Source organism: Schistocerca nitens, chromosome 12 (assembly GCF_023898315.1).
Source record: "Schistocerca nitens isolate TAMUIC-IGC-003100 chromosome 12, iqSchNite1.1, whole genome shotgun sequence".
NCBI classification, from domain to species: Eukaryota; Metazoa; Arthropoda; class Insecta; order Orthoptera; family Acrididae; genus Schistocerca; species Schistocerca nitens.
This window is the reverse complement of record NC_064625.1, coordinates 40,024,969-40,051,695: the sequence shown is the minus strand read 5'-3', so window position 1 is coordinate 40,051,695 and position 26,727 is coordinate 40,024,969. Positions and strand designations below refer to the sequence as shown.

Here is a 26,727-nt window from a genome sequence, read left to right as displayed (position 1 = left end):
TCACTTCGTCAAGTACATTTTTATTGATTTTCATGTCCGGCTGCTTCTCGATACATCATTCCTTCTTTGATTTACTTACAGTCAATATTTACTGCTTAGTAGATTGTTTATTCTATTTACCATGCAACGAGTCATTCTCACTTTTACTGACGTTAGAGGTATAATTAGCGAATCTTATCATCCATATCGTTATTCCATTTACCATGCAACGAGTCATTCTCACTTTTACTGACGATAGAAGTATAGTTAGCGAATCTTATCACGCGTATCCTTTCCCAGTATGCGAACTTTACCTTTACTGCCACGATTTCTTCTTGGACGTATAGGTTTGACAGCAGAGGAGAAGGACTGCATACCATCCATACACTCTTCTCTAATTCGAGTACTTTTTCTCTTGACCGAGCGCGGTGGCGCACTGGTTAGCACACTAGACTCGCATTCGGGAGGACGACGGTTCAATCCCGCGTCCGGCCATCCTGATTTAGGTTTTCCGTGATTTCCCTAAATCGCTCCTGGCTAATGCTGGGCTGGTTCCTTTGAAAGTTCCACGGTCGACTTCCTTCCCCGTCTTTCCCTAAACCGATGAGCGCGATGACCTTGCTGTTTGGTCTCCTCTCCAAAACAATCCAACTCAACTTATCTTTTGTTATTCCCTTTGTAGTGTTGACTCTTGGCTGTTTACATACTGTAAAATACCCATCTTTCCATTGCATATACCTTTTTTCTGGAGCTTACATACATCTTGCACCATTTTGCGTCCTTGGTGATACTAGTTTTGTGGAATCCCCTGATGAAGTCTCCAATATTGGAAGATGAAACGTTAGGCAGAGAAATATGTCGTGGTCTACGGCGTAACGCCCATAAAATAGAACTCACAAAGGACGCAAATAGCATCCGTGAACGCCACCATTTTACGTTGCTGAACGCAAGTTCTTGATCGATAAATAGTTGTACTTTCACTAGAGAGAGAGAGAGAGAGGGAGAGAGAGAGAGTAACTCGTTACTGGCGACTTCTGCCGCCCACAGGGCAACATCCACTCTGGGCTGGAGGAGGTGTACCTGTCGCTGAACTCGCTCTCGGCCGTCAACACGCACACCTTCGTCGACCTGTCGTCCCTGGAGACGTTGCGCCTCGACGACAACCGAATCGAGCGCGTCGAGCGGCGGGCCTTCATGAACCTCGATCGCCTCAAGATGCTGGACCTCCGGGGCAACCGTCTCACACGCATCTCTGATGAGGCCTTCCAGAACCTGCCCGAGCTGGAGGAACTGGACCTCGCCTACAACCGGCTCACCTCTCTGGACTTCACCATGCTGGACCAGGTGAGCACACATCACAGAAACTGCCCGATCTGGACGCCTAAAACTTTGATCCTAACTGGCTTACTTACCTTATAATCACTCTACTGGTTCAGTTTAATACACCACCCAAAATCTGCCCTAAAAATCATGTCCTCACTGTCTGCCCATTTATTTCTTTGGGCTAGACGATATCGTAAGAGATGAGTAGTCATTTCACAAAATTTCTGAGATGCGGAAACCCGAACTCAGTGACAAGCTGGGTTTTGAATTTATCATACATCAGATGGGTGGACCCAAGTATAGTGAATGGTCCTCGATCTCATTTAATAAATGGTTCACTTCTTTCGACTTTTTTCAATAATGGTAGAGTACATTCAAGAAGCTAGCTAATCTAGCAGAGCTCAAGGTCAAAACTGGTTTATTTTTATAACTACTGTGATCAGTCAGTCAGATGAGTATGTCTTGTAGAAGTTGCCTGAGGTGGACCAGCTTCACTTATGTTCGCTGTATTGGATCACACGAATAAACCACCCAACATCTGCCCAAACTGAAAGGGCCGACCTCACTAGGAGGCCGTTTATTTACTTGGGCTTGACTATTTCGTAGCAGATGGGCAGGAATTTAAAAAAAAAAAAAAACGCCTGAGCTGTGGAAACTAAACTCAGTTACAACCCTGATATCAACTCTGAGATTTATCATCCTCCATCAGCTGGGTGGACCAGAAAACGGTAAGGTTATCTTTGACCTCATTTAATAAGTGAATCTCTGGTATTCCATTGAGAAAAGTGAGACTGCAACCTGACATTTAGTACTTCAATAATTGTAACAAAGCTAGCAGCTGTATTTGAATCTACAGTTGTTTATTCTTTTCAGTACAAGCTACCAGTTTCGCCACCACATGGTAACGTCTTCAGGCCCCGCATGTAGCCTGCCATTCAGAACCGCTTTCACGTGGAATCAACAGAATCATATGCAGGCCACAGTTAACGGTATTACGTACCTTCTGTGACAACACGGAAGGTACGGAATCCAGTCAATTTTAGCCGGCTGCATATGATTATGTTCATTGCACGTGAAAACGGTTATGCACTTTACAGCCCAAGTTTACCAGACCTTTTTTTTTATAAAATGCATTTTAACCATCAGCTGTTTATTTGTCCCATTAGTCATCTACTGGTTTCGGTTATTAAATGCAGGGCACAACAGATTAGTTAAAAGCATCCCATTTTCATTTGAAGCTGAACGATATAGAATTTATCCAGTGAACTTGTACAAACAATTTGTCTTAGAATACTGAAAGTCATATCTTATGTCAAGCAGACAGACATGGCAGGAGAAACAAGGTGTTTGTGACGTCTTTATGTTTGACATAAAATGTGACTTTGAGTATTCTAAGACAAATTGTTTGTACAAGTTCACTGGATAATTTCGATATTGCTCAACTTCAAAGGAATATGGGACATTTTTCACTAATGTCCGCTGCTCGTGGTCTCGCGGCAGCGTTCTCGCTACCCGAGCACGGGGTCCCGGGTTCGATTCCCGGCGTGATCAGGGATTTTCACCTGCCCCGAGATGACTGGGTGTTGTTGTGTCGTCTTCATCATCATCATTCATGCCTATTATGGTCGGAGGAAGGCAACGGCAAACCACGTCCATTAGGGCCTTGCCAAGTACGGCGGTGCTGGTCTCCCGAATCTTTACCCTACGCTCTGTGAAGAAGCATGGGACTTCATTTCCATTTAACTGATCTGTTGTGCCCTACATCCCGATTGATGGTTAATAATCAAAAAATGGTTCAAATGGCTCTGAGCACTATGGGACTTAACTGCTGAGGTCATCAGTCCCCTAGAACTTAGAACTACTTAAACCTAACTAACCTAAGGACATCACACACATCCATGCCCGAGGCAGGATTCGAACCTGCGACCGTAGCGGTCGCGCGGTTCCAGACTGAAGCGCCTAGAATGGCTCGGCCACTCCGGCCGGCTGTTAATAATCGAAACCGGTAGATGACTAATGGGAGAAATAAACAGATGATGGTTAAAATGCATTTTATAAAATACTTTACGGCTATTGAACCTCACCTTATGGAAACATTGCATGCCAGACTTTTTGCTTCGAATATTCAGAAACGCTGCTCAAAACGTCACATGTCTGACAACACGAAGAAAATGCATTCTTTCCTGTTATTCTAAAATCAGCCACTAGATTCAAACACCAGCCAGGTCACGTCATGTGGTCTGGGCACACTCTCCACGAGGTACAGTAGTCAGGCCTAGCTGGTCTGTGCACAGCAGGAGAGGGAGACACCTGTTTCTTACTAGCTCTTGGATGTGGTTATCGTACTGCATCTCCGGTGTCTCCTGTACAGTCCACCCACACATGTAGTCGTGCATGTTAATGCGATCGCTTCCGTGATGGGGAGGTATCCAAGCCACGGATGGAATCCGCCCGGCAGACTAATGTCGAGTGGGTCAGCGTGCCAGCCTGCCTTAGGCTATTTATCACAACCCACTAAGTGAATTCTGGGCTTTTTCCAATTTTTCGCCTCAGATACACGCTACGCAAACATTTAGAACGCTTTCTCACACTTGTACACGGAATTTACTCTATAAGAAGACAGACTGGGTACGCCGTTTCTGCCTTGGGAGCTGAATAAGGAAACTGATGATCTTCGTTGTTTCTCATTAAACGCTTAATCATAATCGGAACATACAGTCTCAAAGGGGGTCAACACAACGAGTTAAAATTTGATAGAGTAACTAATGTACAAGTTACAGCCTGCTTGCGGCAAAGAACGTCAACTCGGCCTCCATTTCCACGGCGGTCGAAATACTGAGAGTAGTCCAACGAGTTAGTCAGGCTCGTCAAATCGCGGTTGTGATTAAGTTTGGAGACACCTTTACATCCTGATAATTTCTATTCTTTATGCAATAAAATGATTATTATAACTTTATGATGGAATTTCATTCTTTCAGCGCATGGTGAACCTGCTTATGGTGATCACAGTTACTTCTTTACAGTAAAAAAAAAAAAAAAAAGGCTGAAGCGCAACACGACACAGTACAAGCATTAAATGTGCTACTGAAGGAGCATATAAAGCAAGCTACTGTGTGAAACAAAATAAGAATAGTGCAGTTAAAAATTTCAGTTTGTTACATGTCAAATAGTGAAAATGTAATGAATCTGTTGGAGGAGCCTTTGGAACTTTAAGCTAGTGGTAAAGTATCACAACATTCTCACAAGGGAACCTCCCCATAGCACCCCCCTCAGATTTAGTTATAAGTTGGCATAGTGGATAGGCCTTGAAAAACGGAACACAGATCAATCGAGAAAACAGGAAGAAGTTGTGTGGAACTATGAAAAAAATAAGCAAAATCTACAAACTGAGTAGTCCATGCGCCAGATAGGCAACATCAAGGACAGTGTGAGCTAAGGAGCGCTGTGATCCCGTGGCTAGCGTGAGCGGCTGCGGGACGAGAGGTCCTTGGTTAAAGTCCTACCTCGAGTGAAAAGTTTACTTTTTTTATCTTCGCAAAATTATGATCTTCCCGTTCGTTCATTGACGTCTCTATTCACTGTAATAAGTTTAGTGTCGAGAATGAGATTTTCACTCTGCAGCGGAGTGTGCGCTGATATGAAACTTCCTGGCAGATTAAAACTGTGTGCTCGACCGAGACTCGAACTCGGGACCTTTGCCTTTCGCGGGCAAGTGCTCCACCATCTGAGCTACCGAAGCACGACTCACGCCCGGTCCTCACAGCTTTACTTCTGGAGGGTAGGAGACGAGATACTGGCAGAAGTAAAGCTGTGAGGACCGGGCGTGAGTCGTGCTTCGGTAGCTCAGATGGTAGAGCACTTGCCCGCGAAAGGCAAAGGTCCCGAGTTCGAGTCTCGGTCGGGCACACAGTTTTAATCTGCCAGGAAGTTTCAAGTTTAGTGTCTGTTTTGCGACCGCACCTCAAAAAAAAAAAAAAAAAATGGTTCAAATGGCTCTGAGCACTATGGGACTCAACTGCTGAGGTCATTAGTCCCCTAGAACTTAGAACTAGTTAAACCTAACTAACCTAAGGACATCACAAACATCCATGCCCGAGGCAGGATTCGAACCTGCGACCGTAGCGGTCTTGCGGTTCCAGACTGCAGCGCCTTTAACCGCACGGCCACTTCGGCCGGCGCACCTCAAAACCGTGCGATTAGTGGACGAAAGGACGTGCCTCTCCAATGGGAACTGAAAACATTTGATCGCAAGGTCATAGGTCAACCGATTCCTCCACAGGAAAACACGTCTGATATATTCTATACGACACTGGTGACGGCATGTGCGTAACATGATAGGAATATATTGTTGACCCACCTAACTTGTACACTTGGCGAATGGGTAAAAAGATTCTTCTACCTTGCCCGATTTAGGTTTTCTTGTGGATGTGATAATCACTCCCAAAAAAGTGATGAAAACATAACGGACGGACAGATAATAATTGTCTGAAAATAAAAAATTAAACTTTTCACTCGAGGGAAGACTTGAACCTCTCGTTCCGCAGCCGTTCACGCTAACCACGGGACCACGGCGCTCCTTAGCTCACCCTGTCCTTGATGTTGCCTATTATGCGCATGGACTACTCAGTTTGTATATTTTGCTTATTTTTTTCATAGTTCCACACAACTTCTTCCTGTTTTCTCGATTGATCTGTGTTCCGTTTTTCAAGGCCTATCCACTATGCCAACTTATAACTAAATCTGAGGGGGGTGCGATGGGGAGGTTCCCTTGTCAGGAAAATAGGAAATTTTAGTCTAGGTAGACATGTAGCTACTTCCTAAAGTCTATCAAATTGTCTAACCCAAGAACAATTCACTGCAATTACTGAGAAGTTAATTATTTATAAACAGTGACCTTTTTCTACAGCAACTGAATTTGGGAAAAGAAACGTGTTACCGGTATGTGAAACTAATGAAACTGTTCTCACGCATTATTTTAGATGCAAAGTAAATCATTCATGCAAATCTAAATCTTTAGAGCGCAGAGGTAAAGTTGTCAGACAACTAAATACCAGGCTTATTTTATTTAATTGTCAGTGAAAAACATTGCAAAAAATAGAATGTCAGCGAAAATACTGTAAAAATGAAATGCCAATGAAAACACTGTAAATGTGAAATGTCAATAAAACATCGTAAAATGAAACGGCAATAAATTATTTTACTGTCTTGTACGTCATCATTATTACTGAATTACTTATGTTAGTTACTTTTAATACATATTTTTTAGAGGCAGTCTCATCTATAGTGAACTTTTATGGCGGTGACTGTATGCTCAAAATACGAACAAAAGTACAGAATTTCTGCAAGAGTTTCCATTTGTATTAGTTAATCACAACGCGTTTCCAAGTTTCCCCTATAATCTCTAGGTGGTACCTGCTCAGTTTGCATTGACTTGCGTTCAATTTGCGAGCATCGAGAAGTTTCGAAGGAAGACCAACGTCTTGTGGGTCTTCTTGTGGTTTCATATGCGTCGAAATGTTTATTGCTACTTCGATGAAAACTAGATTTGTTGCTGTCAGTGTACAGGGAAAACACAGCTGTTTACAGTTCCTCGAGAAAAAATAAAGCTAGCACGAGCTATTTGGAGCTACTTAAAGGCAATTTCAAGGCGCGACCCCTTTGACTACAGAAAAAATGGAGGATGTAGTTCAGTTTTCTTCAGATACGGCGGTCGTGTAGCCAATTTTCGAAATTTAAACTCGTCGGTCAGACCACAGTGGCCTGCCTCTGTAGTCCATCTTTTTAGTGATGGTTGGAGGACTCGGCTGTTCGGTTTAAACCCAACTCCATTCGAACAGGCCGTGAAGGCCCAACGGTACCGACAAGCCGCCTTGTCATCCTCAGTCACTGGATGCGTATATGGAAGGGCATGTGGTCAGCGCACCACTCCCCCAGCCGTATGTCAGTTTACGAGGCCGGAGCTGGCTGGTACTTCTCACTGAAGTAGCTCCTGTATTTGCCTGAGGGCTGAGTGCATCCCGTTTGCTGACAGCCCTCGGCAGACCGGATGATCACCCATCCAGGTGCTAGCCCAGCCCGACAGCGCTTAACTTCGGTGATCTGCATCTCCATCTTCATCCATACTCCGCAAGCCACCTGACGGTGTGTGGCTGAGGGTGCCTTGAGTACCTCTATGGGTTCTCCCTTCTGTTCCAGTCTCGTGTTGTTCGTGGAAAGAAAGATTGTCGGTATGCCCCAGTGTGGGCTCTAATCTCTCTGATTTTATCCTCATGGTCTCTTCACGAGATATACGTAGGAGGGAGCAATATACTTCTTGACTCCTCAGTGAAGGTATGTTCTCGAAACTTCAACAAAAGCCCGTATCGAGCTACTGAGCGTCTCTCCTGCAGAGTCTTCCGCTGGAGTTTATCTATCACTCCGTAACGCTTTCACTATTACTAAATGATCCTGTAACGAAGCGCGCTGTTCTCCGTTGGATCTTCTCTATCTCTTCTATCAACCCTATCTGGTATGGATCCCACACTGGTGAGCAATACTCAAGCAGTGGGCGAACAAGTGTACTGTAACCTACTTTCTTTGTTTTCGGATTGCATTTCCTTAGAATTCTTCCAATGAATCTGAGTCTGGCATCTGCTTTACCGACGATCAACTTTATATGATCATTCCATTTTAAATCACTCCTAATGCCTACTCCCACATAATTTACGGAATTAGCTGCTTCCAGTTGCTGACCTGCTATACTGTAGCTAACTGATAAGAGATCTTTCTATGTATTCGCAGCACATTACACTTCCCTACATTGAGATTCAATTGCCATTCCCTGCACCATGCGTCAATTCGCTGCAGATCCTGCTGCATTTCAGTACAATTTTCCATTGTTACAACTTCTCGATATACTACAGCAAAAAGCCTCAGTGAACTTCCGATGTTATCCACAAGGTCATTTATGTATATTGTGAATAGCAACGGTCCTACGACACTCCCCTGCGGCACACCTGAAATCACTCTTACTTCAGAAGATTTCTCTCCATTGAGAATGACATGCTGCTTTCTGACGGGAACCGGTGTTACCACTGCAGCGAGGCTGTTGGCTGGCTGTTCGATACAGAATGTCAAATCAAACACCTTTCAGCCATCTAGTTTCCAAATTTGTTTTATTTGGCTATCAGTTTCAGTGTTTTACTAGGCCATCTTCAGGCCCCTGACCGACTTGTAGGAAGATTGTACCTCTATTCTGATCAAAATAGGGGCCAGCAGTAATGATACTAGTAGATTTTTTGCTACAGCGATGACTTCAGCCACCATCTGCCGACTCAGTGGCCTGTGGTCGTGCCTGACCCCGTGACTGACGTGTCTCCCCTCCCTGGTTCCAGGTGGGCACGCTGGCCACGTTCCGGCTGAACGCCAGCCACAACCGGCTGCACTCGCTGGAGTCCAACTCCAGCGCGGGCCTGCTGCTGGGCCACCGCGGCGACCCGGTGGCCGTGCACTCCAACATCAAGGTGCTCGACCTGTCCCACAACAACGTGAGCGGCGTGGCGCGCGGGTACTTCCGGCCGGTGGAGACCTCGCTCACGCACCTCTACCTCTCCCACAACTTGCTGTCCAACGCGTCGCGCGACCTCTTCGGCAACATGCCACACCTCCAGTGGCTCGACCTCTCCCATAACGAGCTCGTCGAGATCGACTTCGATACCTTCCGCAACACGAGACGCCTGCAGGTGAGTGATCGTCGCCTGTTCGGTAATTAGTGTACGAAATGGTTCAAATGGCTCTGAGCACTATGGGATTCAACTGCTGTGGTCATCAGTCCCCTAGAACTTAGAACTACTTAAACCTAAGGACATCACACACACCCATGCCCGAGGCAGGATTCCAACCTGCGACCGTAGCAGCAGCGCGGCTCCGGACTGGAGCGCCTAGAACCGCACGGCCACCGCGACCGGCAATTAGTGTACGACTTGCATAGGACATTCTGTTTTTTTTATCGCGTCAGGTCTGGTAAAACAGATTTCTACGTTTACCATCATCATCTTTATGGTTCAAAAGGTTCAAATGGCTCTGAGCATTATGGGACTTAACTTCTGAGGTCATCAGTCCCCTAGGACTTAGAACTACTTAAATCTAACTAGCCTAAGGACGTCACACACATCCATGCCCGAGGCAGGATTCGAACCTGCGACCGTAGCGGTCGCGCGGTTCCAGACTGTAGCGCTTAGAACCGCTCGGGAACTCCGACCGGCAGAACTCTATGAAACCGGATTTTCGCTAAATGATGCTAGCTGTCAGTGTAGAGCCCATAAGACAGCGACTGCTGCTTCATCTCCTTCCTGTAAATGCTGACGACGAATGTCAACAAATGGTTCAAATGGCTCTGAGCACTATGGCACATAACATCGGAGGTCATCAGTCCCCTAGAACTTAGAACTACTTAAATCTAACTAACTGATGGACATCACATGCATCCATGGCCGAGGCAGGATTCGAACCTGCGACTGTAGCAGTCGCGCGTTTCCGGACTGAAGCTCCTAGAACCGCTCGGCCACCGCTGCCGGCGAATATCAAAACACAGCAACCCATGTTCGATACATCGGTATCTGTTTAAAATCCGTAAACATGTCGAGTTTTGTGCCTACGAACAACGACTGCCGGACACCATTTTTCGTTATCATTTGAGGAAAACTGCTGCGGAATCGCATAGAATGCTTGTCGAGGCTTTCGACGAACGTGCTCCTGGGAAAACACAGTGTTTCAAGTGGTTCAAAAAATTCAAAAGTGGTGATTTCGATGTGAGAAACGACGAGCACAGGACACCACCGAAAAAGTTCGAAGACAACGAATTGCAGGCCTTATTGGAGGAAGATGATACTGAAACTCAACAGGAACTCGCGGAACAATTGAATGTGACTCAGAAAGCCGTTTCTCTTCGGTTGAAAGCTGTGGGAAAGATGCAGAAAGTGGAAAAATGGGTTCCGCATGAATTGCATGAAATACAGCAAGCAAATCTAAAGACCACTTGTGAAATGCCGCTCGCCAGATAAGGAAAGTCGTTTCTCCATCGAATAGTGACAGGCGACGAAAAATGGGTCCTAAGTGTCATAAATCATGGGTGAATCCAGGCAAATCATAGACATCCACCGCAAGATCAAATCACTTTATAAGAGAATGGTTCAAATGGCTCTGAGCACTATGGGACTTAACTTCTGAGGTCATCAGTCCCCTAGAACTTCGAACTACTTAAACCTAACTAACCTAAGGACATCACACACGTCCATGCCAGAGGCAAGAGTCGAACCTGCGACCGTAGCGGTCGCGCTGTTCCAGACTGTAGCGCCTAGAACCGCTCGGCCACCTCGGCCGGCGAAAGAAGACAATGCTCTGTGTTTGGTGGGATCAGAAGGATGTCATCTGAGCTGGTAAAACCTGGTGAAACCGTTAACACTGATCACTACCAACAGCTAATGAACGATTTAAATCGAGCATTACGTGAAAAACGACCGGAATATGGAAAAAGGCAACACAAAGTCTTATTGCTCCATGATAACGCCCCATCACACACAGCAAAACGGGTCAGGGAAGCGATTGAGGCGTTCAGTTGGGAAGTTCTAGGGCATGCGGCTTATTCTCCAGACTTGGCTCCGTCCGATTATCATCTGCTTGCATCAGTGAGACACGCTCTCACTGAACAACGCTTCAATTCGTATGAAAATGTACGAAAATGGCTCGCTGACCGGTTTGCTTCAAAAGAAGGACTGTTTCTTTGGCGTGGCATTCATAGCCTACCGGAGAGGTGGGAGAAATGTACAAATAGAAATTGAGATTATTTTGAGTAAAATATTTTTTATCAGTTTCAAAGAACTCACGTTTATATATTGCAACCAAATTCCGGTTTCATACTTCTGTTAACTGCTGTGGCTGCTGATGCAGACTTTTATAACCCACTAACTCAGTACCCGCCGCTTCACTCGCGTAGACTGTACGGTCTGCAAAGATTTCTTTCGAATTTTCAAATGGCTCTGAGCACTATGGGACTTAACTTCTGAGGTCATCAGTCCCCTAGAACTTAGAACTACTTAAACCTAACTAACCTAAGGACATCACACACATCCATGCCCGAGGCAGGATTCGAACCTGCGACCGTAGCGGTCGCGCGGTTCCAGACTGTAGCGCCTAGAACCGCTCGGCCACCCCGGCCGGCCGGATTTTCTGTAGCGGAATTTTTATGTTTTTTCACAAACTGCAAAACGTTCTAAAGTATTCACGCTAGTTAAGGCCATAGGGGCACGGTCTTTTGCGAATGTAGTTCTGACCAAGGGGAGATTCTTGCAGTTGGTCGGAGATTTCTGTTAATCCTGCCTTTTGAGTTCCTGTGGTGATATTACTACAGAAACTTTCATCCCGTAACAAATTTCTTTACTTCCAAACAAAATGTGAAATATCAGTCTTCGTACATTTAACTTCAAAAATTTTTTAATATGTGGAAATATTTTCTTAAAAATTTTCAGCCTGTATATCACTCCATTAGCGGTTGAATTAAAAAAAAAAACAACTGAAACACATTTTTTAATTCTAACCCAGAAGTCAAATACAAATTTTTATAGATGTAGCTCTAAAATTGTTTATTATTTCTTTGATAATGATTATTTTAAAAACTTTCACCCTCTTCCATACCCCATTAGTGGCTAAAATTCCAAAAATTCTGAAACATGTGGTTTTTTTTTCAATTTCTGACTGAGAAACCAAATACCAATTTTCGTAGTTCTGTCTTTGAAATTGCGTTAATAATGATATTTCCAAATTTCGACCCTTCATTCGTAAACGATACCTACAGTATAAGATCAACATCCTCTCCAAATTTCAAGTTACTATCCTTAGCACTTGGGGTGGGCGATGATGAATCAAAGAATCAGCAAGGACCTGTTTCATGCTCTTAGGCACTGAATTTTCCAGAACAGCGGAAAACACATTTTTTTATTTCTAACGAAGAATCCAGTTAGCAAATTTCATAGATGTAAAAATATGTTGGTAATGAAATATTTTCGTAAAACTTTTGAACCCCTGTTTCAGCCTTTAGGTTCTGAATCTCGCAAAGCAGTGAAAAACATATTTTTTTTTTAAATGCCACAATTTCAGAGACTTTAATCGCCTCATACAGATATGATTTTATGTATATAGACTGAAGCAGTGAGTGAAAATATGTACCCAGGACAGGTATCGAACATGGGTCTTCTGCCTACTAGGCAGATGCGCTAGCCACTAAGCCATCTTGACACATCTGTTCACACAACGACACGGTTCTCTCTTGCATGCCTCCCTTCTCGATCCAAATTCTCTCTGCCAACCCAGTTTACTTTAATTTTCCCATTACTCATGAACATTCGATTCTGAGGTGTTATTCCAGAACGTGAAGAGCCTTAGTAATTCTGTTCACGCGTATGGGGGAATTTAAACTACACTGGGTCGGCAATGAGAATTTTGACTGAAGAGGGAGACGTGCCAGCGTACTCAGTGCAGTTTTGCGAACTGCTGTGCCAAAATGGCTTAGTGGCTAGCGCACCTGCCTAGTAAGAGGGATACCCAGGTTCGATTCCTGGCCTGGGTGCAAATTTTTACTCGTCATTTCAGTCTATATGCATAAAATTGTATCTGTATGAGACCAATAAAGTCTCTGAAAGTGTTTCATTCCATTTATATAGATACCTGCACCTGGGTTTCAGACTGGATCCTCCGTTTACGTTCTATATTAAGGTAGTACTAATCCAGAACATGGAGAGCCTTTGCAGTTCTGCTCGTGTGTTAGGGGGAATCTACAGTAAACTGAGTGGCAGTGAGAATTTGGGTCCAGGAGGGAGATGTGGCAGCGAAATCCGTGCAGTTGTGTGTACTACTGTGCCGACATGGGTTAGTGGCTAACACACCAGCCTAGTATGAAGGAGAACCGGGTTCGATTACTGGCCTTGGTACAAATTTTCACTCGCCAGTTCAGTCTATATACAAAGAAACATTTTTTATTTCGAACCGAGAAGCTAAATACCAATTTTCATAGATTTAGCTTAAAAAATGCTTTCATAATGAAATATTTCCAAAAAAATATTCATCCCCTATTTCACTCACTAGGTGCTGAATTTCCAAAACCACTGAAACATGCGTTTTTTATTTACAACGGAGAAGTGAAATACAAATTCTCTTAGTTTTAGCTTAAAATGCTTTTACACCTGTTGGTGTGTGTCTATTGCACAAAAAACGAAATCATTTTACTGCCTCATCGTCCGTACTCTCCACACCTGACCACTGCGGACTTTTTTATGTCCAAAGCTGGAAACCCCGTTGAAAGGACCAAGATTTGCAACGATAGACGCCATCAACAGTATAGGGATACAGTGTGGCGAGATTGTACCTACAAGTTTCATTATTTGATGTTTTAACATGCAGTGTCTACCAAAAAGAGGTGCTTTTAATAGATCGCTACGTCGTAGCATTAAAACGGTATTCTTTCGTAGCACCGAGTTTTAACACTAAAAACGTCAACTACAGGAAGCCTTTGTCTACCGATATGTAGTTTCCTGTCATTTTATTATAACAATTATAACAAATCGTAGCTAAAGCGACGCTTTTTCGTGAAATCCTCAATTTGCTGGTGCTTTGAGACAGTTCGCATTTTACAATGACATATTTTCGTAAAAATTTTCTTCCTCTCTTTGAACCCCCTTAAGGGTTGGATTTTGAACAACACTGAAACCCACATTTTTTTATTTCTGACCGAGAACCAGATATAAATTTTCGTAGTTGTAGCTTCGCAATAACCTGAATAGCGACTATTTAAAACAAACCTTTCATCCTCTGCTTGGCCCTCTCCCCGCCCCCCCCCCCCTTACGTGTAGAATTTCGAACAACCCTTACTAAATGATGCCTACAGTATAGAATCAACATCCTCGCTAAATTCCAAGTTTCTACCCTTAGTGGTTTTCGTTGGGCATTGATGAGTTAGTGAATCAGTCGGACCCCCTTAGGGGTTAATTTTCAAAAACACTGAATGTTTCTTTATTTCTAACCGAGAATCCAATACAAATTTTCATAGATCTACCTCTAAAAAGGGTTTTCTTAATGAAATATTTTCATAAGCCCTTTGATCCCCTATTTCACCCCCTTAGAGGTTGAATTTCCAAAAGCACTGAAACATGTATTTATAACAGAGAAAAATTCCAATTTTCATAGCTGTATCTTCAAAAAGGCTTTAATAGTTTCCACTGTTTCAACGCCTTAGGTGTAAAATTTTTAAAAAAGGCTGAAACATGTAGTTCATCTTTGTAAAGAAAGCATCAGATACGAAATTTCTATTGTCTTGATCGCATGTAGGTACACTGGATTATTAGTTTCGGCAGGGCTAAGCTGTCATCTTCAGATCTGCAAGGTTGCAAAAATTACAAAAATGTTACAATGTTGGAGTTGTAACCGTAAATTAACGATTTTACGTAAGTTCTTTTTCACATACCCTCACTCTACAGGTTGTGAAGTCCTTCTGAGCGATTAGCCTCACGTTTGTTTTTGTACCATTATAACGGGCTGTGAATTTGAAATAAAAAATAAAATTGCTTATAGTTTCACATAAGTTATTACAATAAATATACAAATTCCAGTATATATCTAGGATAAAATTACTTCATGACGGAAAGAGAGTAAAACATTAAGAAAGAAAACTGTGTCCTCATGGCAACGCAGTCATAAAACTGTGGCACATCAAGAAGTTCCCACGTGTGTGTGAGTTGGATTCCAGCTGGTCTAATAGAGTAGTACAGAGGAGTACCACCAGATGCCAGCAGTCTCATGAAGAGTAACAAATATTTCCTATGTTCTTTTTTAATTAGTAATACGTACATGTACCAGTATTTGGTAGAATATAATATGAATCATATAAACTGGAAAAAAAATTAAATGTCAGTCATATAAAGTGGAAAATACAATAGGTAAATAATGTTTCATCAGTTTTTGAGATCGGGAAAATATTTCTAATAAGGCAGTTAACACCAGAAATTTGTTAAAGGCTGAATGAACGGCGTCAATTGGGACACACTACAGATAACTGAATGGGGACCTTATAGGGCTATGGTAGAATGCCTACCTTTACAAATTGTAATATCACATATTATAGTTTTCAAGATACTTATTGTAGGTTTCCTAGATGAGATGAGGTCTCACGCGTCATTTGCTATTTACATAATCCTTACTTCAAAAGTAAATGTGAAATAATTTGTCGGAATTCTGGGTACGAGAAACAGAAATTGAGATGATCGTTATCACGGATCGACGTAAAGTGAAGAGGTCGATACTCACTGCAGCGAGCTCCTATTCCATGTGCTCACTTTCATGTCCTGTAGCTGCGTACTTGGTGAGTTATGTTTTATTGGGATTAGGCCGTCGAACGAGCCGTATTTCCCTGAGTAAAGTTTCATGTTCCGATGCTGCGAACATCGTCAGACGCTATAAAGACTCAAAAGCAGTTAGAATTGCAGTCAGTCGAACTGTTTTACGTATCTACACAACGGTTGGTTCGTGGCGCCATCAGGCCACTGTCTAGAAGCCGTCCTCGCAAGGGACGAGGCAGCTACGTCGACGCTGACGCGGACGGGACACGCCGCTTCAGGAGAGACAGCGCCGGTTAATGTGACGTGCGCTTCCAGCGAAAATGTACACCCCTAAAATAGCTGCGTTAACTCTGTTAGCGATTCTCGAAGAATAGCGGAGAAAATCGCGAGGCAGTTTCTGGAATCGTCGATGGGCTGGACAGCAAATTGCGGATAGCGTAACAGTACGTAATGTGAAAAAATTTATGAATGACTGTTCTGGTAAACCTCTGACTTTATTTGATTTTCAAACAGCTGAGCAAAACTGAACGTATTCAGACATTTCTCTCTTTACGTATTCTGATCAACACTAAACTGACACACAATATTTTTAGCGCAACGATATCTGACTTTCAATAATCCCCACAAAAGAATGGCCCTGACTAATAATAATCTATACCTTTCATGAATCACTTACCTCACAAAAATCTTCGTTACTCGAACTACTGCGAGCGCCAATACTGCCAGCTAAATAAAAGATCCTAGCTACTGAAGGCACTAACTACTGACAGACATAGCAAATGAAAGATTTTGATAGAGAACAAACAATGTATTTACCTTAATAGTGTTCAAAAGTCATCATATATATATCTATCAATTCATGACATCCATTTTCACAAATTTCCTTTTTCTCGCGGTCACATGTCCAGGTCGTCCGCTTATAGTAACCTCTCAAAACTCTAGCATCTCTTTCTCCACATCCACCACTGCTGGCGGCTCACTTCCAACTGCCCAACGCTACGCGCTGTTCACATCCAACTGCCCAACATTACCCAAGCGAATATTCCAACAATGAGTCCAACCAGCCACAGACTGCACACAGCACAGTCAGCGATTTTCATACAGAGCGCTACGTGGCGTTACCAACATAAAAACCTAAACAGCCTACTTACAAATGCTATACAACAACCTGAAATATATACTAGTAAAGCTTACTCGTCAACTCAACAGAACAGTCCCATTTTCGGTTTTATATTGAGTATTGTTAATTTATAGCGTCTAATATGTTTGTTCATGCATAACATCCGAGGTCTCTTCAGAAAATTCCGGAATTTGGTGCCAATGGTGAGCTGGAGTGAAATGCGGGTGGCACGCCTGTGTTTATTGTGTAACTGCTGAAAGTTTCATTGTTTTATGTCAGTTAGCTTATTGTTCAGTGCTGTACTGAGTAGAACGTTTTGTCGCACTGTCTGCGAAATTCGAGATGGCAGAGTTAGAGGAGCAACGCGTCTGCATTAAATTTTGCGGGAAACTCAAGAAAACCTTCACAGAGGCACACCAAGTCTGCGGTGATGAGTACTTAAGCCGTACTCGATGTTACATATGGTTCACACGGTTTAAAAATGGCTGGATGGAAGTTAAAGATGACCCTCGTTCAGGACACCCTTCGCCAGCCGCGGTGGCCGAGCGGTTCTAGGCGCTTCAGTCCAGCACCACGCCACTGCTACGGACGCGGGTTCGAATTCAGCCTCGGGCATGGATGTGTGTGATATCCTTAGGTTAGTTAGGTTTAAGTAGTTCTAAGTTCTAGGGGACTGATGACCTCAGATATTAAGTCCCATAGTGCTCAGAGCCATTTGAACCATTTTCAGGACACCCTTCCGACGTCTACCGACGACGCTCATGTCAGGAACATCAACGAAATTGCGTGTGCTAATCGAAGACAGACTGTCCGAGAGATTGCAGGAAAACGTAACATTTCAGTTGGATCATGTCATGAAATCCTGACACAACAACTTGGAATGCGACGTGTTGCTGCGAAGTTCGTCCCACGGCTCGTGAGTCAAGACCAGAAAGACCTTCGCCTCGCGCAATCTGTGAAGAGATTTTGGGTCGCGAAAATGAGAAAGAGATTCCCTAAGACAACTATAACCAGTGATGAGACGTGAGTCTACGGCTATGATGTGGAGACGAAGATTGAATCTTCACAGTGGGTCGGGAAAGCTTCACCAAGCTAAAAAAAAAAAAAAAAAAATCTTGTCAGGTTAGGTCAAATGTCAAAGTCATTCTGATAGTTTCTTTGATTTTGAAGGATAAGTTCATCATGAATTTGTGCCGTAGGGAAAAACTGTTCATCGATGGCTCTATCGGGACGTATTGCGACTCTTGCGAGAAATTGTGAGAAGGAAACGGCGAGAAACGTGCCGTCACAATTCACGGCTCTTGTACCACGATAACGCACACGCACATTCGTCCCTGTTGGTGTGTGTCTATTGCACAAAAAACGAAATCATTCTACTGCCTGATCGTCCGTACTCTCCACACCTGACCACTGCGGACTTTTTTATGTCCAAAGCTGAAAACCCCGTTGAAAGGACCAAGATTTGCAACGATAGACGCCATCAAAAGTATAGGGATACACTGTGGCGAGATTGTACCTACAAGTTTCATTATTTGATATTTTAACATGCAGTTTCTACCAAAAAGAGGTGCTTTTAATAGATCGCTATGTCGTAGCATTGAAACGGTATTCTTTCGTAGCACCGAGTTTTAACACTAAAAACGTCAACTACAGGAAGCCTTTGTCTACCGATATGTAGTTTCCTGTCATTTTATTATAACAATTATAACAAATCGTAGCTAAAACGACGCTTTTTCGTGAAATCCTCAATTTGCTGGTGCTTTGAGACAGTTGGCATTCACACCACGTACCCCGTGGGAAAGAAAACCCACTACAGGCGCGCAGGGTAGTCGCGCTGTCTGTGGCGTCTTGTTATGTTAATAATTGGTTTTGAATCATATGAAGCGTCATCTGTTGGAAATTTCGTGTAGTTTTTTTCTGTTTTCAATAAAATCCCATGTGATCCTGAAGCATTGTGTCAGTTTTTACCTATGTACCTCCATTATTATGTGAAGTATTAAATTTTCAAATGTTGACGGACTTGTGGGTCGATACTGTATGCCAAGTATGTTGTGAATAGCATTAGTACCAAACATCTAATAAACTAAAATGTCATGTCAGATTTTAAAGTTTTATTACGGGCCATTTTAAGCAAAAGTTAGTTTTTCACCGATCTAAATACTTTTATTTTCCTAATATCTGTTACAGTTGCGATTACAGTCATCTCTATATGGTGATTAGTTTCTGACCATCACGTCCTTTTTCAAACCATAGCCTTAAAGATAAGTGTAATCACACGGTTCATCAGTGTGCATACGAATAACAAATGTTCATATGCATCATTAGAAAGCATTACACGAATACAAAATGTTAGACCTCGTATGAGTTTGCTGCGTTCCATCGGAAGGAAATCATATTTTATACACCTATGAAGTCTAACATTTCGTTTTCGTGTAAATGTATTTAATGATGAAGAATATGAACATTTGTTACTCCGGCGGAGGCTCGAGTCCTCCCTCGGGCATGGGTGTCTGTGTTTGTCCTTAGGATAATTTAGGTTAAGTAGTCTGTAAGCTTAGGGACTGATTACCTTAGCAGTTAAGTCCCATAAGATTTCACAAACATTTAAACATTTGTTATTCACGTGTACATTAAATTTTCCTCGAGATATCTGAGAAGGGGAATAGAAACTGAAGATGTTGTATTAAGGAGAGTAGTGGATTAGAGTAGACCATGCAGGTATGTGTTACCTATAGCGCTATGGTGGTTTAATGGCCTGCGTACCTGCCTAGTTAGTAAGAAGGCCTGGGTTCAAGTCCCGACCAAGGCACAAATTTCAAACCATTTCTTCAGCTTCCATCATTACCATATGTACATTGATGGACTGTATGATTACACTTAAACTTAAGGCTATGGTTTGAAAATGGACATCATGATCGGAAACTAGTCACCGCAAAGAGGTGACTATTATCGCAACTGCGACGGATACTGAAGAAAATAAAAATATTTCTTATGAATGTTGCTGGTTTCTATCCTCCATTATGTTGGAACTTGTAATCTCCTCTCTCCTTCATACTTCCACCTATTGTCCACATTAAACCATGTCGAGTACAAGTAGTTAATAAGTAAAGTCTTTTATGTAGATTTGAGAGGAGCGAAGATTACAATAAACTTTCTAGTTTTCTTAGCTTGTCATTTCATAAAAATTATAAATATGTGGTAAGTTGTATGGGACCAAACTGCTGAGGTCATCGGTCCATAAGCTTACACTGTACACTCAGAACTAGTACTTACCGATTACAACATCGAAACTAACTTACGCTAGTAACAAACACACACACACACACACTCACACTCAGACACTCACACACTCACACACTCACACACACAAGGGAGGATTCGAACCTACTACTGGGGGAGTCGGGCGAACCTTGGCAAGGCGCCTTAGACCACACGGCTACCCCGCGCGGCTGTCATTTGAGATGGCTCCAGTTCTTCTTGTCTAGGAGTCTGATTCTTGAAGCTGAAATTCTCACATCAGGTCCTCACGGTTGGTTTGAACTAAATAAATCTGAAGATTGTTGTTGCAGCATTTTTTTTACATAAATATATTTCGTCACATTTTAGTACATCATGCAGTATTTTGATTTTTCACATTAACAAAGCCGAAATAACATTGTTCGCATAAAAATACAAAAATACGTCCGACCACATCAGAGGCAACTTACGACTCCCACACTCTATGGAAATAACAATATTCCAAAGTTTCCGTTACGTTATTAATTTCGATTATTATTTGATAAATGAAGTCAGAAATAAACGTAGTGAACAGCACAGGATTGTGCAATTAAGAATAGAAATTTTAAGTGTGCCAATAATTCGGAAAAAAATAATTTTAACTGTACATTCAGAACTAGTACTTACCGATTATAACATCGAAACTAAAACCTTTTATAAAGTAATTCCTGTCCATAAATCTTAGCTTGGAATATACTGTGAATAAAATTATATGAAAGTTTTCAGCAAATCAACTGAGATAATATTGATCTGTCCAAAATTCGAAAAATAATACTGGTATCGACAAGTACTGTTGAAGAAAAGTAATGCTGGAGGAGGATGCCCCGTTACAAACTCCATACATCTAAACATTTATCACGTGATGTCTCCAGAGGCATGTGTCGTACAGTGATGGAATTTCGCAGATACAATCAGTGACATATGTAGACACTGTAAAACGTTAGTAGTAATGAAGTATGCCTGATGCTGAGGTTTTACACCATCAGCAGGAAAAATGGAGCAAGCAGTAAACTTTTAGCATTTTTAGAATGAAATTTTCATTCTACAGCGGAGTTTGCGCTGATATGAAACTTCCTGGCAGATTAAAACTGGGTGCCGGACCGAGACTCGAACTCGGGACCTTTACCTTTGAGGTTTGTAAGGTAGGAGACAAGGTACTGGCGGAATTAAAGCTGTGAGGACGGGGCGTGAGTCGTGCTTGGGTAGCTCAGTTGGTAGAGCACTTGCCCGCGAAAGGCAAAGTCTCGAGTTCGAGTCTCGGTCCGGCACCCAGTTTTAATCTGCCAGGAAGTTTTTTCATTTGATCACTTTGTGGGGAGTGTCAGCGGGAAAAGTTTTGAGGTTTGAAACTAAGCGTAAAGTTTGTTGGCAGTCACATTCTCAAATACTGCACAAATAAAGTCCGGACATTTGGGCGTAGTGGGTTGCATTCCCCCAAGACATACAAACAGTTTCTAACTGTAATACTCTTATTATTGTGTTAAACATTTAAGATAAGATTATGTTCACGGTAAATTATGACAGCCAAAACGGTTGCAGGATAAAGATTTATTAAAATTCTTGACCACGATTTCGGTATATATAAATATACCTTCATCGGAAGTAAAATACCTAAATACTTCTGATGAAGGTATATTTATATATACCGAAACCGCGGTCAAGGATTTTAATAAATCTTTATCCTGCAACTGTTTTGGCTGTCATCATTTACCGCGAAGAATTTCAACAGGTGCTGTTTCAGCCATGTTTAAAATCTTGAAATAAGATTATGTATCTTAATGAGAAGATTATGAGAGGATTTTAAATTTTTAAATTCGGCCAGTAATTATGTGAAAATGCTGAATATCGATGTTTTGTTGGCTGTGGAAGGTGTTAGATAGACAACGCTCAAATGGGTCAGAGAACTGTGCCCGTGGATCCAGGTTGGGGGATAGGTAACAGAGATAGGATGTGACGGGAGTGCAGAGTTTGACGGTGAGGTGGTGCCGACAGGTGCTGATGCTGTCGCACAACCTGCTGCTGGACGTCCCGGCGGAGCTGTTCCGCGCCATGTCGGACCTGCGCGTAGTCGACCTGTCGCACAACCGGCTGCGCGCGCTGCCCGACTCGCTGTTCCTGGAGCCCGGCCTGGAGCGGCTGTCGGTGGCGGGCAACGCGCTGAGCCGCGTGCCGCTGTCCGCCATGGGCCTGCAGGCGGCCGCCACGCTCGTCGAGCTCGACCTCTCGCGCAACACCATCACCACGCTGCACGGCCACGACGTCTTCGCCCGGTTCAAGGTGAGTCCGTGCTCGTCGCCCGCCTCCGCGCGGCTGCCTCTGAAGAGGAGGTGGACGCCGTGTGGAGGGCCATGGAGGAGCTCAGGTCGCCGCAGCAGCTGACAAAGTGCCGGGTGAGCTGCGCACCCCAGCATCTGGCCCGACCTTCTGTAGGACTCCAACATTTGGTGGAGTAGTGTAGCACCAGCTGCAACCCAAACTCCTATGAGACGGACTGTAGCCCACCTGGGCAGAGCCTCTGCCAGAGGTCGCTCTACCAATAAAACCCACTACTAGGGATCGCACAGACCACTCTAAAACCCCAGAAACATTCTATAGGACTGCAACATTTGGTGGAAAACTGTAGCAGTCCTATGAAACGGACATTAGCCCACCTAGACGGAATCTTTGTCAGGCGTCACTAAACAATTGTGAAACCACAAAAACATTCAAACATCTGGAATTCTCTAGCACAATACCCATCTCAGACATCCACAAGGTGGACTGCAGCCTAACTAGGCAGAGCCTTCACGAGGGGTCGCTGTCCACTGAAAAGCAACGGTCAGGGATAGCTAACTGACAGTGAAACCCCAGAAACTGTAGCAGTAGATGCAAAACTAAGTCTCACAAGATTGTCTGCAGCCGAACTAGGCAGAGCCTTTGCGAGATGTGACTGTCCTTATGTACACTACTGGCCACTAAAATTGCTACACCACGAAGATGACGTGCTATTTTTTTTTTTCTTTTTTTTGTCATCAGTCTACTGACTGGTTTGATGCGGCCCGCCACGAATTCCTTTCCTGTGCTAACCTCTTCATCTCAGAGTAGCACTTGCAACCTACGTCCTCAATTACTTGCTTGACGTATTCCAATCTCTGTCTTCCTCTACAGTTTCTGCCCTCTACAGCTCCCTCTAGTACCATGGAAGTCATTCCCTCATGTCTTAGCAGATGTCCTATCGTCCTGTCCCTTCTGCTTATCAGTGTTTTCCACATGTTCCTTTCCTCTCCGATTCTGCGTAGAACCTCCTCATTCCTTACCTTATCAGTCCACCTAATTTTCAACATTTGTCTATAGCACCACATCTCAAATGCTTCGATTCTCTTCTCTTCCGGTTTTCCCACAGTCCATGTTTCACGACCATACAATGCTGTACTCCAGACATACATCCTCAGAAATGTCTTCCTCAAATTAAGGCCGGTATTTGATATTAGTAGACTTCTCTTGGCCAGAAATGCCTTTTTTGCCAAGGCGAGTCTGCTTTTCATGTCCTCCTTGCTCCGTCCGTCATTGGTTATTTTACTGCCTAGGTACAGAATTCCTTAACTTCATTGACTTCGTGATCATCAATCCTGATGTTAAGTTTCTCGCTGTTCTGATTTCTACTACTTCTCATTACCTTCGTCTTTCTCCGATTTACTCTCAAACCATACTGTGTACTCATTAGACTGTTCATTCCGTTCAGCAGATCATTTAATTCTTCTTCACTTTCACTCAGGATAGCAATGTCATCAGCGAATCGTATCATTGATATCCTTTCACCTTGTATTTTAATTCCACTCCTGAACCGCCGGCCGAAGTGGCCGTGCGGTTAAAGGCGCTGCAGTCTGGAACCGCAAGACCGCCACGGTCGCAGGTTCGAATCCTGCCTCGGGCATGGATGTTTGTGATGTCCTTAGGTTAGTTAGGTTTAACTAGTTCTAAGTTCTAGGGGACTAATGACCTCAGCAGTTGAGTCCCATAGTGCTCAGAGCCTGAACCTTTCTTTTATTTCCATCATTGCTTCCTCGATGTACAGATTGAAGAGTGGGGGCGAAAGGCTACAGCCTTGTCTTACACCCTTCTTAATACGAGCACTTCGTTCTTGATCGTCCACTCTCATTATTCCCTCTTGGTAGTTGTACATATTGTATATGACCCGTCTCTCCCTATAGCTTACCTCTACTTTTTTCAGAATCTCGAACAGCTTGCACCATTTTATACTGTCGAACGCTTTTTCCAGGTCGACAAATCCTACGAAAGTGTCTTGATTTTTCTTTAGCCTTGCTTCCATTATTAGCCGTAACGTCAGAATTGCCTCTCTCGTCCCTTTACTTTTCCTAAAGCCAAACTGATCGTCACCTAGCGCATTCTCAATTTTCTTTTCCATTCTTCTGTATATTATTCTTGTAAGCAGCTTCGATGCATGAGCTGTTAAGCTGATTGTGCGATAATTCTCGCATTTGTCAGCTCTTGCTGTCTTCGGAATTGTGTGGATGATGCTTTTCCCAAAGTCAGATGGTATGTCGCCAGACTCATATATTTTACACACCAACGTGAATAGTCGTTTTGTTGCCACTTCCTCCCATGATTTTAGAAATTCTGATGGAATGTTATCTATCCCTTCTGCCTTATTTGACCGTAAGTCCTCCAAAGCTCTTTTAAATTCCGATTCTAATACTGGATCCCGTATCTCTTCTAAATCGACTCCTGTTTCTTCTTCTATCACATCAGACAAATCTTCACCCTCATAGAGGCTTTCAATGTATTCTTTCCACCTATCTGCTCTCTCCTCTGCATTTAACAGTGGAATTCCCGTTGCACTCTTAATGTTACCACCGTTGCTTTTAATGTCACCAAAGGTTGTTTTGACTTTCCTGTATGCTGAGTCTGTCCTTCCGACAATCATACCTTTGTCGATGTCTTCACATTTTTCCTGGAGCCATTTCGTCTTCCTCAGCGACTTGTATTTCTGTATTCCTGATTTTCCCGGAACATGTTTGTACTTCCTCCTTTCATCAGTCAACTGAAGTATTTCTTCTGTTACCCATGGTTTCTTCGCAGCTACCTTCTTTGTACCTATGTTTTCCTTCCCAACTTCTGTGATGGCTCTTTTTAGAGATGTCCATTCCTCTTCAACTGCACTGCCTACTGTGCTATTCCTTATTGCTGTATCTATAGCGTTAGAGAACTTCAAACGTATCTCGTCATTCCTTAGTACTTCCGTATCCCACTTCTTTGCGTATTGATTCTTCCTGACTAATGTCTTGAACTTCAGCCTACTCTTCATCACTACTATATTGTGATCTGAGTCTATATCTGCTCCTGGATACGCCTTACAGTCCAGTATCTGATTTCGGAATCTCTGTCTGACCATGATGTAATCTAATTGAAATCTTCCCGTATCTCCCGGCCTTTTCCAAGTATACCTCCTCCTCTTGTGATTCTTGAACAGGGTATTAGCTATTACTAGCTGAAACTTGTTACAGAACTCTCGTCTTTCATTCCTTGTCCCAAGCCCATATTCTCCTGTAACCTTTTCTTCTACTCCTTCCCCTTCAACTGCTTTCCAGTCGCCCATGACTATTAGATTTTCATCCCCCTTTACATACTGCATTACCCTTTCAATATCCTCATACACTTTCTCTATCTGTTCATCTTCAGCTTGCGACGTCGGCATGTATACCTGAACTATCGTTGTCGGTGTTGGTCTGCTGTCGATTCTGATTAGAACAACCCGGTCACTGAACTGTTCTCAGTAACACACCCTCTGCCCTACCTTCCTATTCATAACGAATCCTACACCTGTTATACCATTTTCTGCTGCTGTTGATATTACCCGATACTCATCTGACCAGAAATCATTGTCTTCCTTCCACTTCACTTCACTGACCCCTACTATATCTAGATTGAGCCTTTGCATTTCCCTTTTCAGATTTTCTAGTTTCCCTACCACGTTCAAGCATCTGACATTCCACGCCCCGACTCGTAGAACGTTATCCTTTCGTTGATCATTCAATCTTTTTCTCATGGTAACCTCCCCCTTGGCAGTCCCCTCCCGGAGATCCGAATGGGGGACTATTCCGGAATCTTTTGCCAATGGAGAGATCATCATGACACTTCTTCAGATACAGGCCACATGTCCTGTGGATACACATTACGTGTCTTTAATGCAGTAGTTTCCATTGCCTTCTGCATCCTCATGTCGTTGATCATTGCTGATTCTTCCGCCTTTAGGGGCAATTTCCCACCTGTAGGACAAGAGAGTGCCCTGAACCTCTATCCGCTCCTCCGCCCTCTTTGACAAGGCCGTTGGCAGAATGAGGCTGACTTCTTATGCTGGAAGTCTTCGGCCGCCAATGCTGATTATTTATCAAAATTTATGCAGTGGCGGGGATCGAACCCGGGACCGAAGACGTTTTGATTATGAATCAAAGACGCTACCCCTAGACCACGTGCTACAGACGCGACATTTAACCGATAGATAGAAGATGATGTGATATGCAAATGATTAGCTTTTCACAGCATTCACTCATGGTTGGTGCCGGTGCTGACATAAGTTTCCAACTGATTTCTCATACACAAACAGCACTTGACCGGCGTTGCCTGGTAAAACGTTGTTGTGATGCCTCGCGTAAGGAGGAGAAATGC

At 43.3% G+C, this 26,727-nt stretch overlaps 1 protein-coding gene across 1 annotated transcript in view; it reads left to right on the top strand.

Moving 5' to 3' along the window:
• LOC126214856 (chaoptin) overlaps positions 1-26,727 on the top strand; it is a 270,750-nt gene that overhangs the window by 148,020 nt on the left and 96,003 nt on the right. The window contains exons 9-11 of the mRNA XM_049941491.1: positions 1,027-1,323; positions 8,676-9,023; positions 22,054-22,338. Coding sequence (XP_049797448.1) covers positions 1,027-1,323; positions 8,676-9,023; positions 22,054-22,338 — 930 coding nt within the window. The remainder of the gene's footprint in view (positions 1-1,026; positions 1,324-8,675; positions 9,024-22,053; positions 22,339-26,727) is intronic.